The sequence below is a fragment of the Pongo abelii genome, chromosome 12 (genome assembly GCF_028885655.2).
Source record: "Pongo abelii isolate AG06213 chromosome 12, NHGRI_mPonAbe1-v2.0_pri, whole genome shotgun sequence".
In the NCBI taxonomy this organism is placed as follows: Eukaryota; Metazoa; Chordata; class Mammalia; order Primates; family Hominidae; genus Pongo; species Pongo abelii.
In genome coordinates this window covers 116,247,884-116,264,874 of record NC_071997.2, presented here as the reverse complement: position 1 = coordinate 116,264,874, position 16,991 = coordinate 116,247,884, and the positions used below count along the sequence as shown (strand labels likewise).

The 16,991-nt window shown below is 41.1% G+C and overlaps 1 protein-coding gene across 4 annotated transcripts in view; it reads right to left on the bottom strand.

The window, feature by feature from the left end:
- Positions 1-16,991, bottom strand: part of CYRIA (CYFIP related Rac1 interactor A) — a 109,545-nt gene that overhangs the window by 9,958 nt on the left and 82,596 nt on the right. For all 4 annotated transcript variants that reach the window (XM_054545582.2, XM_054545579.2, XM_024241895.3 and 1 more), the window contains 7 exon segments: positions 6,470-6,591; positions 4,815-4,920; positions 2,829-2,965; positions 2,282-2,359; positions 1,987-2,103; positions 1,816-1,895; positions 295-421 (listed from right to left, as the gene is read on the bottom strand). In XM_054545582.2, coding sequence (XP_054401557.1) covers positions 295-421; positions 1,816-1,895; positions 1,987-2,103; positions 2,282-2,359; positions 2,829-2,965; positions 4,815-4,920; positions 6,470-6,591 — 767 coding nt within the window.

Sequence of the window (16,991 nt, the reverse complement as noted above, 5' to 3'; positions counted from 1 at the left end):
GGGTAAATGAAGGGACTGCATACAACTAAGTGACTGCTCTTTTGCTCAGCTCCATTAGAGACTGAGGGGATCAGCATTGTAACATTGCTGCTATGCTTCTGAGGTTGAGTGTTTTGTCCTAAGCACATGAAAAAGCCTGGACATCTTGCTGTGAGGACAGCTGCCAGGATGGGCTGTGCATCTTAGAAAGATCACTCTCAGTGGAGTGGTCTTGAGGTGCCTGAGGAAGAAAAACAAGGTCTGGCAACATTAATGGGCCCTTATTTGGAAAGCACATTTCACAACTATTCTTACATCGATCTTGGATGTCTTGCAGAAAGCTCCCACAGGGTGGACATGGTCATAGAGGATGATGACTCCCACCATCACCCTCATGCAGAACATCAGGGTCTCTTCACTCGTAAACCTACTTCTGTACTCCCTGCAAGAGAAGAAACAGCAGTGGTATCACTTCCTTGTCAGACATGTGCGTTCTTTGGCCCCACAACTGGATACTTTAGATGCCTCCAATCCTCTCTTGGGAACAATCCCAGACCTGCAACAACCAGTTAATATGCTCCTGAGGAAATCCACAATGATAATTCTCCTTGAATCTATTCAACCAGAAATTCAGTGTGAAAATAAGGTAAATTAAAGGGCAGTAAATTCCCTTCTCATCTGCCCTTCAGCGGGCTAGCTCATCATGTACCTCACTCCTCTACCTATCAATCTTGAATATTTTATAGCAGGTCCCTCTGGCTGTCCAAGATTATAGAGAGTAATGGCTTCATTACAGAGAAAAAGAATCAGGCTCATTTCTACGGAGCAGCTATCATGTCTCCAGTCGGAGTAACTTCCTTTGTTAAAACACAGGCTGCAGATTGTATTGGATTGGCAAAAATACCTAAAAAAACTATGTATCATTCATTGAGCATCCAAGAGTATTTGTAGAGTTTGAATTTTATTCACTTACCTTGACAGGGTCACTGATGATTCAGATAATTCAGGCCAATTCTAGAGGCTTTTTTTCTAGAGGCTTTCTTAGCATCTATTTCATTATGAATTGGCTCTGCAATGAAGATGATTACTATTTCTGCCTTGGAATAAATCTTAACTTTGGTACAAGTGAAATATTTGAAATTAACGCCATCTTACATTTGAACAGGCTATCAGATTTTATAAGGTACTCTTGATGCCTTTGGTCTTCCTAAAGACTCTGCAAAGTAGATGGCCTGATGGGAACTTCGTTAGATGAGGAAACCGAGGCTCAGGAAGTCAGGCCAGTTATTTACAGGCATGGTAGGGGCTACAGCCATAAGTGGAACTCAGAATTTTGAGTACAGATTACCATGCTGCTTCATCCTCAATATTCTCAATCATTTTTAAATCTAACAAGTAGTAACTAGTTTAGGTACAAAAAGAGAGAGAGAAAGAGAGAGACCTCCATTTTCACTCTTGAAACAGTCTTATCATGTCAACTCTTGGTTTTATATCTTCTCTACAATATATTTATCATGATGTCCCATCATTTAACACACCCTCCATTTGGTTCTTACACATCTTCTACAGCATCTTTGATCTGAGCCTTGGTTCTGCCACCTGACAAGCTATGCAGTTGTTGAGAAGTCAGTCAACCACTTTGGGCCTCAGCTTCTTCAGCTATGCAATAGTGATAGTGACACCTACCACTCAGAGTTCTTAATGAAATTAAAGCAGATAATAAACATGAAAACTTTAGGGTGTTGACCCAAATGTTACATATCATTAACATCATCATCTTAACAGACACTGGCTGGGTGAAGTCTCAACCATGAATACATCTCTGATTTAACTTACGGAGTTTCCAGCATGACTTTACAGACACTTGTCATTGTGCTGAGGCAGTCTGTGGTGTTCTCTATTGGCAGAGTTTTGTTCTAAATGGGAGACACAAATGCACATTAGCCCTGCTTGCAGCTCTTGTGTGGAATTAAGACAAAAAGCACCTCGTTGCCCAACTTCACTTACTTCAGAGACAAAGTGCATTGTGGCATTGCTAAGTGTTTTCAGCATTGGTGTGGCTTCTGCATAGAAGAGGGACATTCGATTGGCCATCTCGTTATTGACTTCATTCTCAATGTCTAGCTGATGAAAATAAGAAGGGAAGATGGATTTATAAAGAGAAAGTCCAAATGCTCCAAATACTTTTCTCTGGAACTGAATTACAGACAAGGACATTGTCTTCTCTCTGTGCTCTGCCTGATGCAGAAATCAAAAGAGCCATGGAGAAGGGTGCAAAGGTCAAGGTGACCCAGGGACTCACATGCATGTTGTTGATGCGGTTGCGACTGATTGTTCTTCTGTAGTAGCTGAAGTCATTCTGAATAGCTGGGTTCCTCATCTGAAATTCAGAGGACAAGAGCAAAGGTCATCTCTCAGTATCAGATGGGGGATATGCATTAGGAGCCCAGACACTAGATTTTATAAATACTCCAGGACTTCTCTTTGTTACATAAGAGTCAAAGCAACTTCTGGTTAAAAATAAGGACCCACAACTTCATTATTTTAAAATATGCCCTGTGGGCCAGATTTCAGGGAAAGTATATTTGGTCTCAGTGTGGAACAGATACTTAAAAAGGTTTTCTCTGATTTCATTTGGCAGATTTAAAATTTCCATATACAAATCATCATCTTAAATTACTTTTACCACATGGAATGCAAATTCTCACCACATTATATGTCTCTCTAGGGAAGGAATTACATCTTACTCATTTCTCTACCCACCCACCCCCACAGCACTAACAGAGCAGCTGTAAACAGTAGGTACTCCGTACAAGTTTGTTAAATTTTCACAGCACATTTGGCCTAACCTTCAGCTCATCGAATCGAAGGGTAAAATGTAAAATTTCGGCAAACTCCTTTGCCAGGGCCTGTTCCCTTTCCAGGTGTTGGGTTGGTGTGTAGGGTGGACAAGTCAGAGATTCCAATAAACTCTGAAGAGCTTTTTCTGAAAATCAAAGGGATAAATAGATATATTGGAGGTGGCCCACCGAGGTCCTTCAAAGAACACAATTCCCAGCCTTAGTTGACAATCTCAGAGATCACCTGCTTGAGTCTTTCCCGATAACTATGTGAGGTGTGCTGCATGTGGACCAGGAAGAGAAGGAATCCCACATGGCTGGGCAGGCAGCCTCCCCTGCGGAAACCCCCCACGGCCACAGTGTTTTGTAAATTTCTTTCTAAGCTCAGCTGGACCTGGACATATTTAGTAATCTCAATTTCTGACACTGTTAGAAAACCACAAATATGTGTTTTTGGGTCATGTGCATGAGACAGCCATTCATGATTCAGGATGAGATGAGACAGTGCCCTAAACACATGGGTTAGATGACCGGCTTTGCAGGGAAAGACCTCTGCCCCTATTGGACTTTCCTCTGCATCTACATTCTAACCTAATCCCAAGAATATTTTTCTATGAACCCATTGCGCTATCTACCTCCATTATTTTTCTTGCAACAGTTTTACCACTCCCACTTGTCTGTTTCTCTAAACAGTCCCTTATAGCTTGTTCTTCAATATATTTCTAATAGCACAGAGTCATTTAACCAATCCTCTAAAGCAGGGATTGGCAAGGTATGACCCATCAGCCAAATCTGGTCCATTACTTGTGTTTTGTAAATAAACACAACTTTTATTAAAACACAGACATGCTCATTCTGTTATGTAATGACTAGGGCTGCTTTACGTGAGAGTGGCAGAGGCGAGTAGCTGCAAAAAAGACAGGACGGCCCACAACTCTAAAATATTTACGATTTGGCCCTTTACAGAAAAGTTTGCGGACATCTACTCTATATAGTTCTTACATAACTTTTATAGCATTTCTACAGGGATATCCCTGGCCTTTTTGAGATATTTCCATCTGTAAGAACACACTCTCTTCTGAGGCAGCCAGTTCTACCTTGGCCTGCTCTCGTAAGGAATTGTTTTCCTTCTGTTGAGCAAAAATTTGGCTCCTCAGAATTTCCATTCACTGGGTCTACCCTTTGAGGAAACATAGAAAGAAGTCTATGTTCTCTTTTACTCTCTTCTATCTGAGAGTCGTCAGAAAACCTCTCTTCTTGGAAAACTGGTTTGGTTCATTCAAGTACTTCCCTTGGTCTCAGGTTCTAGTCCTCTCAACATCATGGTCATTACTCCCTCAAGGTATTTCAAGTTCTCTGTTTTCCTCTTAATCTGTAGCACTCATTTTATGGCAAAAGTAGAGTAGAACATGTCTTCCTCATTCAAGATATACTGTATTAACTAACGAAGCATCCTCCCTGGGGAGTGATTCTGTCATATTGCTGGTCACATTGATCCTATTTCCAACCAGATTTGGCATTACTCAACATCTACAAAGCCATCCTGTACTTGCACAGTTTTTTAAAGCTTAAGGAAATAATGTTACATTTGTTTTTCTTGTATTTTACTCTATTAAATTTATCATATGACTCCAGACAAGCAAGTTCTTTGTTGGGTGAGCAGGTAACCTGTTATCTTTTAACTTCTGCTGTTATTCAGAAATGTGATCAGCCCACAGTAAAACTATTAGGAGTTGGACACAGATGAGAACAGGACCAAGAAGATACTCACTAGTAGAGATACACTAAATGTGCCAATAACTTCAGGGGAAGAAACTTTGTGGTGGATTGAAAGAAATGAAAATGACAAGAGTTGTTGCTCATAAATGGCCTCTCATTTGACACAGTGGATGGATGTGGGACATTTTCCAATATGCCACGTTGTTCCCACTACCTACTCAAACACCAAAACAGAACTCCGTATGTGGGCCATGAAAACTACAAATACATACTCACCTAGTCTAATGGAAAACTCGTAAAATCTCTTTAGCCTCACAACAAGAGGGCACACCGCATTCCAAGCTTTTTCTTGAAGCTGAATGTCATTGGGATTTTGAATTGCCTGCAAAAACACAGTAGAGCTGACTGTTTAAAAAGAAGTGGTAGGCTCCACATCAAAATGCCCTAAGATTTAGTTTAAAATACAATCCCTGGTATACTTTGCTGATGTATACTACTTAAATCAACACTGGTTCATCGGACGGTCCTCCAACATGCTCAATATGAATGGAAATTTTAACACTTGAACATACAGCAAATGGCTCTACAATTACATCCTGTGTCATCTTACTTGTTTCTATTATCTTGAATACAAAAAATTCACATCTAAATTGGAAGAAACTCAGCCCTCTCCATCACCATTAGACTCCTCTAAAGTGGAATTGTACTCAGTATAAAGTGCAAATTCTGTAGACATTTCGTTTATCTTTAATAGGTATTGCATTCCTGCCAGTTTGTAATGTTACCTAAATTGTATAAATTAAATGGTGACCCCTAAGCAGAAAAACCACCTTTTACTAGACTGTTACTTTTTTAGAAACTCCGCCTTGTCTGAGTTTCAGCAACTTGAGGATTATGACGGTGGTGGTGTTCTTTTCAGAAGGATGGGGACAGTGGCAGTACTGTGTGCATGTGTGTGTATGTGTGTGTGTGTATGTGTGTATTTGCATGCATATATGTATGTGTTGGTATTGCCACAAAACTAATGCTTTCACATAAAAAGAGTGTGAAGTTTCTTGCTTTTAAGGTATTGCGAAGTTGCAAAAGTCAAAGTGGTGATTTTCTTTTTTGTTTTTGTTGTTGTTTTGTTTTCTGCTAGTTTTAGAAAATCTCATAAGACATTTGAGATGACAAACTGAAAGCAAGGTGGTTTTGGCTGTTGTGTATCACACTGGTGGAACCTGCCTGAGTAATTACCAAATACCAGAAAGTACATGTTCGCCCAGACTTCATGGTTCATATTTCAACTGTTGTTCACAGACTTTACATTGTTTCCCTTAAATGAAATAACATATTGACACATTATTGTTTAAATATGAGTCCTGGAATATCACTTGTGTATTTGAGAAGAGAATGGGTAATATTAATCTATAGCACTGTGTGCTCAGATCAATGCACTAGAATAAAAGGGGTGATTCATGCTTTTTTTTTTTTTTTTTGAGGCAGAGTTTCACTCTTGTTGCCCAGGCTGGAGTGCAGTGGTGCGATGTGCAACCTCAGCTCACTGAAACCTCCGCCTCCCAGGTTCAAGTGATTCTCCTGCCTCAGCCTCCCAAAGTAGCTGGGATTACAGGCACCTGCCACCATGCCCAGCTAATTTTTTTGTATTTTTAATTGAGTCTGGGTTTCACCATGTTGGCCAGCCTGGTCTTGAACTCCTGACCTCAGGTGAGCCACTCGCCTCGGCCTCCCAAAGTGCTGGGATTACAGGCATGAGCCACTGCACCTGACCCATGCATTTTGTTTTTAAGGACACATTACCCTCCTTGTTCTTCCTGGTACTCTAGGAAATACTATAGCTATTACTTAATCTTGCTGTGTGTGTCTGTGTGCATGTGTGGTTTTCCTTCCCCTCCTCGGGTGTTGTCAGTTCAGCGTGATCATTGACATACATCTCGGATCTCTGGGCCTGCGCCTTTGTAAGCCTGCAGGTCTGCAAGGATGCTCTCAGAATCCTGAAGGACGGCGCTGATCTGGTTCCAGATTTCTCTCTCTCCTTCTGTAGGCTGAGCATCTAAGAAACAGGGAAACCGAGAGACAGAGTGCTGCTGTTTACAAATAGCTTGGGAGGAGGATGGATATTCAGTTTTACCTGCTTGACAATCCTATCACATTCCTGCTGCTCTGGTATTTACTCTTCAGCCTAATAAGCTGCTAGGATGCTAGGAAGGGAAAACTGACAAAACTTCTGCCCATTACTCAGTTTAAAATAGCCAATGATCTTTTTAGAGCCATAAAATAAGCATACGGGAATCATTATAGGCACTTATTTATTTATGTGGAACAATTTTTTTTGCACACCTGCTATGTAAAACAGTGCACTGGGTGATAGAAAGAATAAGTATTGTCTTTTTGAGTCCACATTTTTTGGTCTTTTTATATTTTGTTACTTTTTCAATTACTATTTTTATTGTGGTTAAATACACATAACATAAAATTCACCATCTTTGCCACTTTTAAGTGTATTGTTCATTGATATTAAACACATTCATAATGTTGTACAACCATCGCCACACTCCATCTCCGTGACTCTTTTCATCTTGTAAAACTGAAACTCTGTATCGGTTCTGCTTTTTAAAGGAGAAGCAACTGAATATTTCTGCTTTGATTGAAAATCTGTGAATCTGAGTGTAGATGGGAAAAACAGTCTGCCTTATATTTCTATATTTAAAAATATGCTTAAAAACTGGATAACTAAAATCCTTCAAACCACGACAGAGGCACATCATTCCTGAACACATGGGTATGTAGACAGCACTTATTGAACCTGATCTCATGTTCAGGAGGTTTGGCAAAGACGTGCAGGGAGTTCATTTTAAAGACAAATGTTCTGTTTATCTTTGGTCTTGACCACGACTGTTACCCACAAAAACAAGTGACACACTGAAGCTTCCATAATGAAAACAGTATTCTAACAGTCACAGAAGCACCCTCGAGCTCTTCAGTGAATTCTCACTTGATTATCTTCCTGGAGCTACTATGTATTCTTGTTCCCGCGAGCATTTCACGGGAGCTGGTGGGTGGTGGTGGAGAGGTAGTAAAGATTGGGTTTTATTTATCTTGCAATTCCTATGCAATATGTTATCTCCCTGGCCTAGTAGGGAAGTTCATCTCTCCATTTAAAACAAAGGCACTGCTCATGGAGAGGGGACAGATGTTATCTTATAAAACTCTGTTTTCAAATATCCAGATCCTGAGGCACTGCATGCTTGCAGCAGACCTCACTAACAGAGGGTGAAGGCCGAGTTTACACCTGGTCTAACCCTCAACAGATCAAATCTCAGTTTTAACTAATCTTCGTGGGAGTACAAGGGGCTGATCCTGCAAGAGGGTTGTTTACCAGTGTTTCTCTGGGGGTAAAAAAAAGACAGGGCTGGGTGCAGTGGCTCACGCTTGTAATCCCAGCACTTTGGGAGGCTAAGCCGGGCAGATCATGAGGTCAGGAGTTTGAGGCCAACCTGGCCAACATGGTGAAACCCCGTCTCTACTAAAAATACAAAAGTTAGCTGGGCATGGTGGTGCGTGCCTGTAGTCTCAGCTACTTGGGAGGCTGAGGCAGGAGAATTGCTTGAATCCTGGAGGCAGAGGTTGCAATGAACTGAGATCATGTCACCGCACTCCAGCCTGGCAACAGGGTGAGACACCATCTCAAACAACAACAACAACAACAACAACAATGAAACAAAACAAAAAAACAAAAGACAGAATCCACAAGATAAGTGATGGCAAAGTGGGGCACTGGCTATGCTGACTTGGTGTTCAGAAATGCTGAGATCGGGGAGGAACGGAGGCGAGGTGGCTGCTCCTGCTTCAGTTACCTAAACTCTCCATGACTGGAGCCCATGGAGATTTTTAGACTAGGTGACTCACCAGGTCCTGCTGCCTAAGACCTGAGAAACTGGTGGAGTTTCCTAAGAAATGAAGAGTGAAAATCATCAGTGCCATGGCAATTCGCTTTGAAGAAAAGATCATAGGTCCTCATAGGTTATCCAGAAACTTTGCAAACTATACATTCAAAGAATGAGACCATTTCAACTAGGAAGTAAGGAAGTACTAGAATGTCTGTGCACCAGGACTCAGAGAAAGAGATGAATGTGGTCTGGAAAGAGTGGAAACAGTTACATGTAAGGGATAGGACTTCAGCTGGGGCAATGGAAGGTGAAATGGAGTATATTCATGAAGAGAGCACGGCTTGGAAAAAGGCTTGGCAGCTGGAGAAAGCAAGGCTGGGAAACAAACAAACAAACAAACCTGCTCGGTTAGAAAACAGAATCTACTGGAGACAGTAAGGGAAAAAGACATTTATTACAGGTTGGGCTTCCTATATCCAAAAATCTGAAATGCTCCAACATCTGAAATGTTTTTAAATGCCCACATGGTGCACAAAGAAAATTCTCACTGGAGTGTTTTGCATTTCAGCTTGTTGGATTTGGGATGCTCAGCTGGTAAGTATAATGCAACTATTTCAAAATCAGAAAAGAAAAAAAAAACCCAAATCTGAAACTCTTCTGGTCCTAAGCATTTTTGGATAAGGGGTATTCAACCTGAACTTTTTAAGGTTTTTATGGCCTATCAGTGTTTCCCAAAAACATTTGGTAAGTTTTCTCAGAAATGATGTTACTCACAATATTAATCACTTTGTATTTTACCTTTTTCTGCTTTCTCAAACTTTTCTTAAAGTGATGCAAGTGTCTTAAACAGAAACCTAAAAATCCACAAGCTAGGAGGCCCATAACTGGAGAAAGTGTTTTGGTAGAATAGAATTCCAGGGTAAGGCTGGCAGTTTCTGAGTAAGGAAAGTGTCAGGGAAGAAAACATAAGAAAAAATGCAAAGCAATGAGTCTAGAAAACAAATAAAAATAAAACACTGACTATTCAAATCCTTTCTCCTTTTGAAAAATCATAAGCTAAACAAAGACAGTTTTCTAGAGATGTATGTATTTGGAGAAGAAGAAAAGCAAGATAGTCAGTGACCAAGATTATCAGGGCTAAGACTGTTTGAATATATTTATAGAATAGTATGGGAAAGAAGAAGGCACTCTGAGGCCAGAACAGAAAGCCTTCTAATCTCAGCTGTCACCTGGCTCCACACTAGCAAGTCACCACTTGATAAGTTTTAGACAAAACAGAATTAAAACTAAGTGGGCCAGAGAGGAGAGCTGGAAATTTAAAAAAAAAAAATCCTGTTGATGATTACTTAAACAGAAAAAAAGAAAGATTTCAAGTCAGTCTTTAAAAATAGAGGCCTTTCTTAACTGTTTCAAAAATAAGACTGTTTCTGATAGGGTGGCCTGAAAAAGGTACTGGCACTAGAGACAAATAAACTGCGCTCTCCATCCCAGGTGAAGGGACCCTTTCAACAAATCAGCACTGACATTTATATGACCACAGAGTTACATGAGTAACCGGGAGCTGGTACGACTTCTCTCCCAGAGGAGGCGGACTTTGGGGGCTGTGGTAAACAAATACCTTCCATCCTACAGTAATTCTCTCCTGGCAGCTGGGGTGATCTATAAGACAGGACCCTCAGTCCTCAGCCTCCCTCTCTAAGAATCTGTTTCTTTTGGCAGATTTCCTGGTGTCCTATTAGAAATATTTCTCATGTGGTTTAGCAGTGGTGGGATGCGGTAGGAGAAAGCCACTCTATCATTTCCATCTTTCATCCAGGCTTAGAAACATGTTGCCTCATTTTCATCCAAAATTTTGTTGGTTTTATTGGATGTCCAATTTCTTCCTTCTTTCCTGTCATGAAACTGAAGTCACCTCTTCCAGCTATAATTAGACAGGCAGCACAGTTCCTGCCTTCTGGGCCAGAGTGCCATAAGATTCTCGGGGGACTCACATCACAAGTGGTGTCAGCTTTCAAGGAAGAGAGTGACAACTGGGAGAAGCTCTAGTCTGTCTGTCTTCTGTCTGTCTGTCTGTCTTTTCAAATGGGAAAAGAACTGTGTGACCCACAGTGACATGTGACATTGGCCTAAATCCCTATGGAAGTCCATGATTCATTCTATTTTCATCCCGCAGCTAAATGATCATACAGTCAGAACTAATTAATGAAAATCTTATCCATTAGACTGTAGGACTCTGGTCATATTTGTTTCATTTGACATTATATTTCTAGGGTCTGGCACAGGGCCTGGCACATAGTAGATGCTCAAGAAAAATTTGCTGAACAAACAGTTGAATAAATAATTGAAATATACTACTCACACTGTTTTGTGATTTTTCTTCTGCTTGTCTTTGAATTCTGAGATCTTTTGAGAAGGCCACTGGAGACAGGCAATAAACGTGTGATGAATCAATGAATACACGAAGAAATTGGTAAGATGGGATAGAATGCTGGGTACTTGAAAGCAGTGTAGTAAGTAAAGGTCCTATTAAGTTTAGATCCTCTCCTCTGTCTCTACTGCGAAAATGACTTTATTTTATTTTTTTAAATGACAAGATCTGGCTCTGTCACCCAGGCTGGAGTGCAGTGGTATCATTATAGCTCACTGCACTCAAATGGCTTTTGTATAGTTATATCTCTCCTGGTTACCATTAAGATGTAGGTATTTACCTACAGTCAAATTGGCCATCCACTCTTTCATTAACATCCATGTTCTCAAATCATCCATTATTGATCTATGGCCTGAATGTCTCATCAGTGTGGTTAACACACTAACAGGGTATTTGCTGAGTCTGACAGTGAAAAGCTGCACTTATGTTTACTTTTCTAATCTGAAAGCTGTTATCATTTTGCCATCTGGAAAATCCCTTTGAGAGGCTTTGGAGTCTACACTTGGCCTCCTCGATATTCAGATTCAAGTGGTGAGCATGTTTTTGAAATTTATTGTGTTTTCAGATGTCATGGAAAGATATCTTGAAAGGAATCCTGAAGAATTAGTGATTGAAAAGGTTACCAAATTTAAGCTATCAGCAACCCCTTAAAGCATCTGCTGAGTGAACAGGAACTCTGAACTGTGTGCTTGGCTTTTCTATTTTTAACACAAAGACTGACCTTTAGTCAAAGAAAGGTACAAACACACCCCACCACACACACACCAACAATGTTACTGGTGAAAATGGGTCCTTATTTCTAGTTGCAGCCAGTGTTTTCTTTGGTAATGTTCCTTCTAAGAACCATATTCTAAGCTTCTAACCATTGCCAATTATTTCACGGAAATTGAGGAGAATGGTTACATAAAGCTGGGGTTACTCCTGTCTAACAATAAAGCTATTAAAAATCTCTGTGATTTACATGGGCAGTTTCAGAAACCAATACTTCCAGGAGCCCTGGAACAAGTGTATCCAGGACATTATCTGGGGGGGATGATTTAAAGTCCTGTTCTGGACTTGCTACTGTGGAAAGTTTGAAAACGTATCATGTGCCCTGCGACCTTGCACACATATACATTTGTTGTCAAGAACTCACTAAATTCCAAGTGTCTAGAATTTGCAATAGCATAAGGACCTTATACATTAAGATAGTTAAACAGGATTAGTTTTGTTTGCAGGGGCTCAATTTGTTAAGGATGGTGAATATTAACTGTCAATACTTTCCTGTCACCTGAGGCAGGGTGGAAGATTTCATTGTGGAGAAGAGTGATATTTATTTAAACCAATGCACTGCACTCCTTGATGCTAATGGAGAAGAAGGTGGCTATGTGCTTTGTTTGTTGGGAAGGTCTTTGGTGAACCTGCCACAGGGCACAACAGCAGGACTTGCACTGGAGAAGGGCTATCAAATCCATGTATTCTAATTTTTATAAATCAGCCAAGGACTTACGCTGTCTTCAAAGGCACCAGGAACATATACACATTTTCCTAACAACCCATTTAGGACTGTATGGAAATTTGACGGAGAATCAAACTAACCTAAGATAATGTGAGTAGAAAACACCATTTACATAGAGATGTCTTTGGTTTTGAAAGATGCCCTGGCATTTCATCAATAGGATATATAGCTATCTCTGTGCCCCATGACTGTTGTATAAACACTGAAAAAAGGTACAGCGAAATGGATTCGCCAAAGCTGTAAATTAAATTCTGCCCTTCTTTCCCACCCACTTCCTCTCTCCTCCAATCTCTTTCCCCTTCAGGATAAACTAAGAAGCATAAATAATTATCTATTATTAATATTTGGGGATGTAAAATGGAAGTGATTTATAGCACAATACTAACTGCTTATTAAAACAGAATAAAATTGCAAAGGTCTGCTGGAAAATATGTGTGACAGGGCTGGCATACTTACTCTTAGAGGACATTAGTCATCTTACACCAGGGCCCGAAGCCCTTTCCTATGGAACAATCACAGTAGGACTGAAAAGATTAGGAGGGTCAAAGTTCCGGCAGGCTGTCTATTTTCTTCACATGCAGTGGGACCCTGTGGTGGGAGCAGTCCAAGGATGGCATTTTTGAGACCAGGTTTCACTGCCACTTAATATTAGACCTCAGGGCAAGCCAAGTAATCTCTCTGGGTCCAGATTCATTCTTATTAAAAGAGAGGGAAGCTAAGAATAGCCTGTCTCCTCCCTACCTGCAGGGTCATAATGAAGATGATGGAATAGATTTAAAGCACTTAAAAAGCAAAAGTGCCAAAAAATGAATTTTTTTTTTGTCACGGAATCTTTGTATTGCTATCAAAAAACTGCTTCCCAGGTATGTTCTGTTTTTGTTTGTTTGTTTTCTTTTGTAAAGTGAGGATACTAGACCAAAAGACATCTGATACTTCCCCTCTTCTTCCAAGATTATCAAGCCTCCTCTGAGCAGCTTAGCAGATGGGAGGGCAGCAGAGAAGAACAGATGAAAGAAGAAACCAACAGTGGCAGGGAGTGGTCTGAGTTAGCAACAACAGCAACAATCCCAGATGATAGGCTGATTTGACTCAACACCCTTGTTTTAAAGAGTAGGAGTCTATATTCTGAATAGGTCAACATAGTCAGAGTATTTTTAAGAGTACAATGATTTGAAGACTTCAGAATTTCTTTCTTTACACCCCAGCCCCCACCACATCCATTACTGATCTTGGCATTCCTATTATGTTAATTAATGTGAGTTTGTCTTGCAAGAAAACCATTTTTTTCAGCCACTGTCTTCAAGAAACATTTCTTTAGTCCAATCTAGAACCTGTACTTCTGGCTAGCATATCACTTACTCTCTGCTCTGTTACAGACTTCTTCCCTACCACCTGCACTACTGTCTCCTCCAAGTGCTTACATCTTATCTCCTCAACAAAATTATATGCTTCTTGAACAAGAGATCATGTTCTTCCAACGTCCCTATATTTATGTGCTATATTTCATCCCTCCAGGCCCCCTGCCACACTAAGAACCCACACCCCACTGCTGCTGTTTCTGCCTGAGGAATGCAAGAGATGTTCTGCATATAGTTTCTTCATTGGTAACTGTCAATCAAAGCCAGTGTTCCTCAGCTTACATTTAATGCCCAGCCCTAGGCTGGACACTGGATAAGGCAAAGAATAATATAAGCATAAGATGCCATCTAAATTCTCCCTTCAGGGATGTGTACAACAATGAGGAGACAAACACACATTTGCAGAAGAAAACTACCAAGGCTTGATCCCTGACAGTGTCTCAGACAGTTGGTGATTAACCATCGGATGACTGATTCTTGGCACTAACAGACTGACTTCTCCCTGCAGTTGATTCTAACACACTGATCAAATATTCTATATTTCCAAAGTAGTACCCAGCCAAGGTATGAGAGAAAGATAAAATCCAGAATTGAAAACAGAGAGTAGAATGTTATGAGATAATAGGAAAATCAATGAAGCATATTTATCTAGCACCTATGATATGGTTTGGCTGTGTCCCCACCCATTTCTCATTTTGATTTCCCACGTGTTGTGGGAGGGACCCAGTGGGAGATAATTGAATCATGGGAGCAAGTCTTTCCCATGCTATTCTTGTGACAATGAATAAGTCCCATGAGATCTGATGGTTTTATAAAGAGGAGTTCCCCTGCACAAGCTCTCTCTCTTTGTCTGCTGCCATCCACATGAGAAGTGACTTGCTCCTCTTTGCCTTCTGCCATAATTGTGAGGCCTCTCTAGCCATGTGGAACTGTAAGTCCATTAAACCTCTTTCTTTTGTAAATTGCCCAGTCTCAGGTATGTCTTTATCAGTAGCTCGTGAAAATGAACTAATATGGTAAATTGGTACCAGTATAGTGGAGTGCAGCTGAAAAGATACCTGAAAATGTGGAAGCAACTTTGGAACTGGATAACAGACAGAGGTTGGAACAGTTTGGAGGACTCAGAAGACAGGAAAACACGGAAAAGTTTAGAACTCCCTAGAGACTTGTTGAATAGCTTTGACCAAAATGCTGATAATGATATGGACAATGAAATCCAGGCTGAGGTGGTCTCAGGTGGAGATGAAAAACTTGTTGGGAACTGGAGCAAAGGTGACTCTTGTTATGTTTTAGCAAAAAGGGTGGCAGCATTTTGCCCCTGACCCAGAGAGTTATGGAACTTTGAACTTGAGAGAGATGATTTAGGGTATCTGGTGGAAGAAATTTCTAAGCAGCAAAGCATTCAAGATGTGACTTGGGAGCTGCTAAAGATATTCAGTTTTAAATGGAAAACAGATCATGAAAGTTTGGAAAATGTGCAGCCTGACAATGTGATAGAAAAGAAAATCCCATTGTCTGAGGAGAAATTCAAGTGGACTGCAGAAATATGCATAAGTTACTAAGAGCCAAATGTTAATCGCCAAGACAACAATGGGGAAAATGTCTCCAGGGCATGTCAGAGAACTTTCCCATCACAGGCTTGGAAGCCTAGGAGGAAAAAATGGTTTTGTGGGCCAGGCCCATGGTCCCTCTGCTGTGTGCAGTCTAGGGACTTGGTTCCCTGCACCCCAGTTGCTCTAGCTGTGACTAAAAGGGACCAAGGTACAACTCAGCCTGTGGCTTCAGAGGGTGCAAGTCCCAAGCCATGGTGGCTCACATGTGGTGCTGAGTCTGCAGGTCCACAGAAATCAAAAACTGAGGTTTGGGAATCTCCAGATTTCAGAGGATGCATGAAAATGCCGGGATGTCCAGGCAGAAATTTGCTGCAGGGGTGGGGCACTCACGGAGAACCTCTGCTAGGGCAGTGCAGAAGTGAAATGTGGGATGGGCACCCCCACACAGAGTCCCCACTGGGGTGCTGCCTAGTGAAGCTGTGAGAAGAGGGCCACCATCCTCCAGACCCCAGAATGGTAGATTCACCAAGAGCTTACACTGTGTGCCTGGAAAAGCCACAGACACTCAACACCAGCCTGTGAAAGTAGCCAGGAAGGGTGTTATACCCTGCAAAGCTAAAGGCTCAGAGATGCCCAAGGCCATGGGAGCCCACCTCTTGCATCAGTGTGACCTGGATGTGAGACATGGAGTCAAAAGAGATCATGTTGTAGCCCCTCTGTTTTGGCCAATTTCTCCCATTTGGAACTGTATTTACCCAATGCCTGTACCCCCGTTGTATCTAGGAAGTAACTAACTTGCTTTTGATTTTACAGGCTCATAGGTGGAAGGGACTTGCCTTGTCCCAGATGAGACTTTGGTCTTTGGACTTTTCAGTTAATGCTGAAACGAGTTAAGACTTTGGGGGACTGTTGGGAAGGCATGATTGATTTTGAAATGTGAGGACATGAGATTTGGGAAGGGCCAGAGGCGGAATGATATGATTTGGCTGTGTCCCCACCCAAATCTCATCTTGAATTCCCACGTGTTGTGGGAGGAACCTAGTGGGAGGTAATTAAATCATGGGGGTAAGTCTTTCCTAGGCTGTTCTTGTGATAGTGAATAAGTCTCACGAGATCTGATGGTTTTATAAAGAGCAGTTCCCCTGCACAAGCTCTTTCTCTTTGCCTGCTGCCATCCATGTAAGAGACATGACTTGCTCCTCCTTGCCTTCTGTCATAATTGTGAGGCCTCCCTAGCCAAATGGAACTGTAAGTCCATTAAACTTTTTTATTTTGTAAATTGCCCAATCTCAGGTATGTTTTTATCAGCAGCATGAAAATGGACTAATACGGCCTATTAAGTGCTAATGATGCCAGACACTTTTGGGGGATATGGATTCAATGATATAGTTCCTGTCCTCAAGGACCTTAGGAGGGTGAGGACAGGATCATTAGATTCAGAAAGCATTTATTGGGTACTCGTTATATGCCTGCCACAGTGACAGGTGATGTGGGGGATAACGTAATTAATAAAATAAGACTGACATCCTAAAGTGAAAGTTACAAACTATCAGTAATAATTTAGTAAAACAGTATAATAAAAGTCATCATGCAGTGAGAGCTAAATGGCATTGAATGTAGAGACTTTTTTCAGGAACAACCTAAGTGGAAGCTAAGAAAGTTTCTCAGAAAGGAAGATGTAAAATATGGCATCATGGAAGCTATTATTTCACCCTTTCTTGGAAAT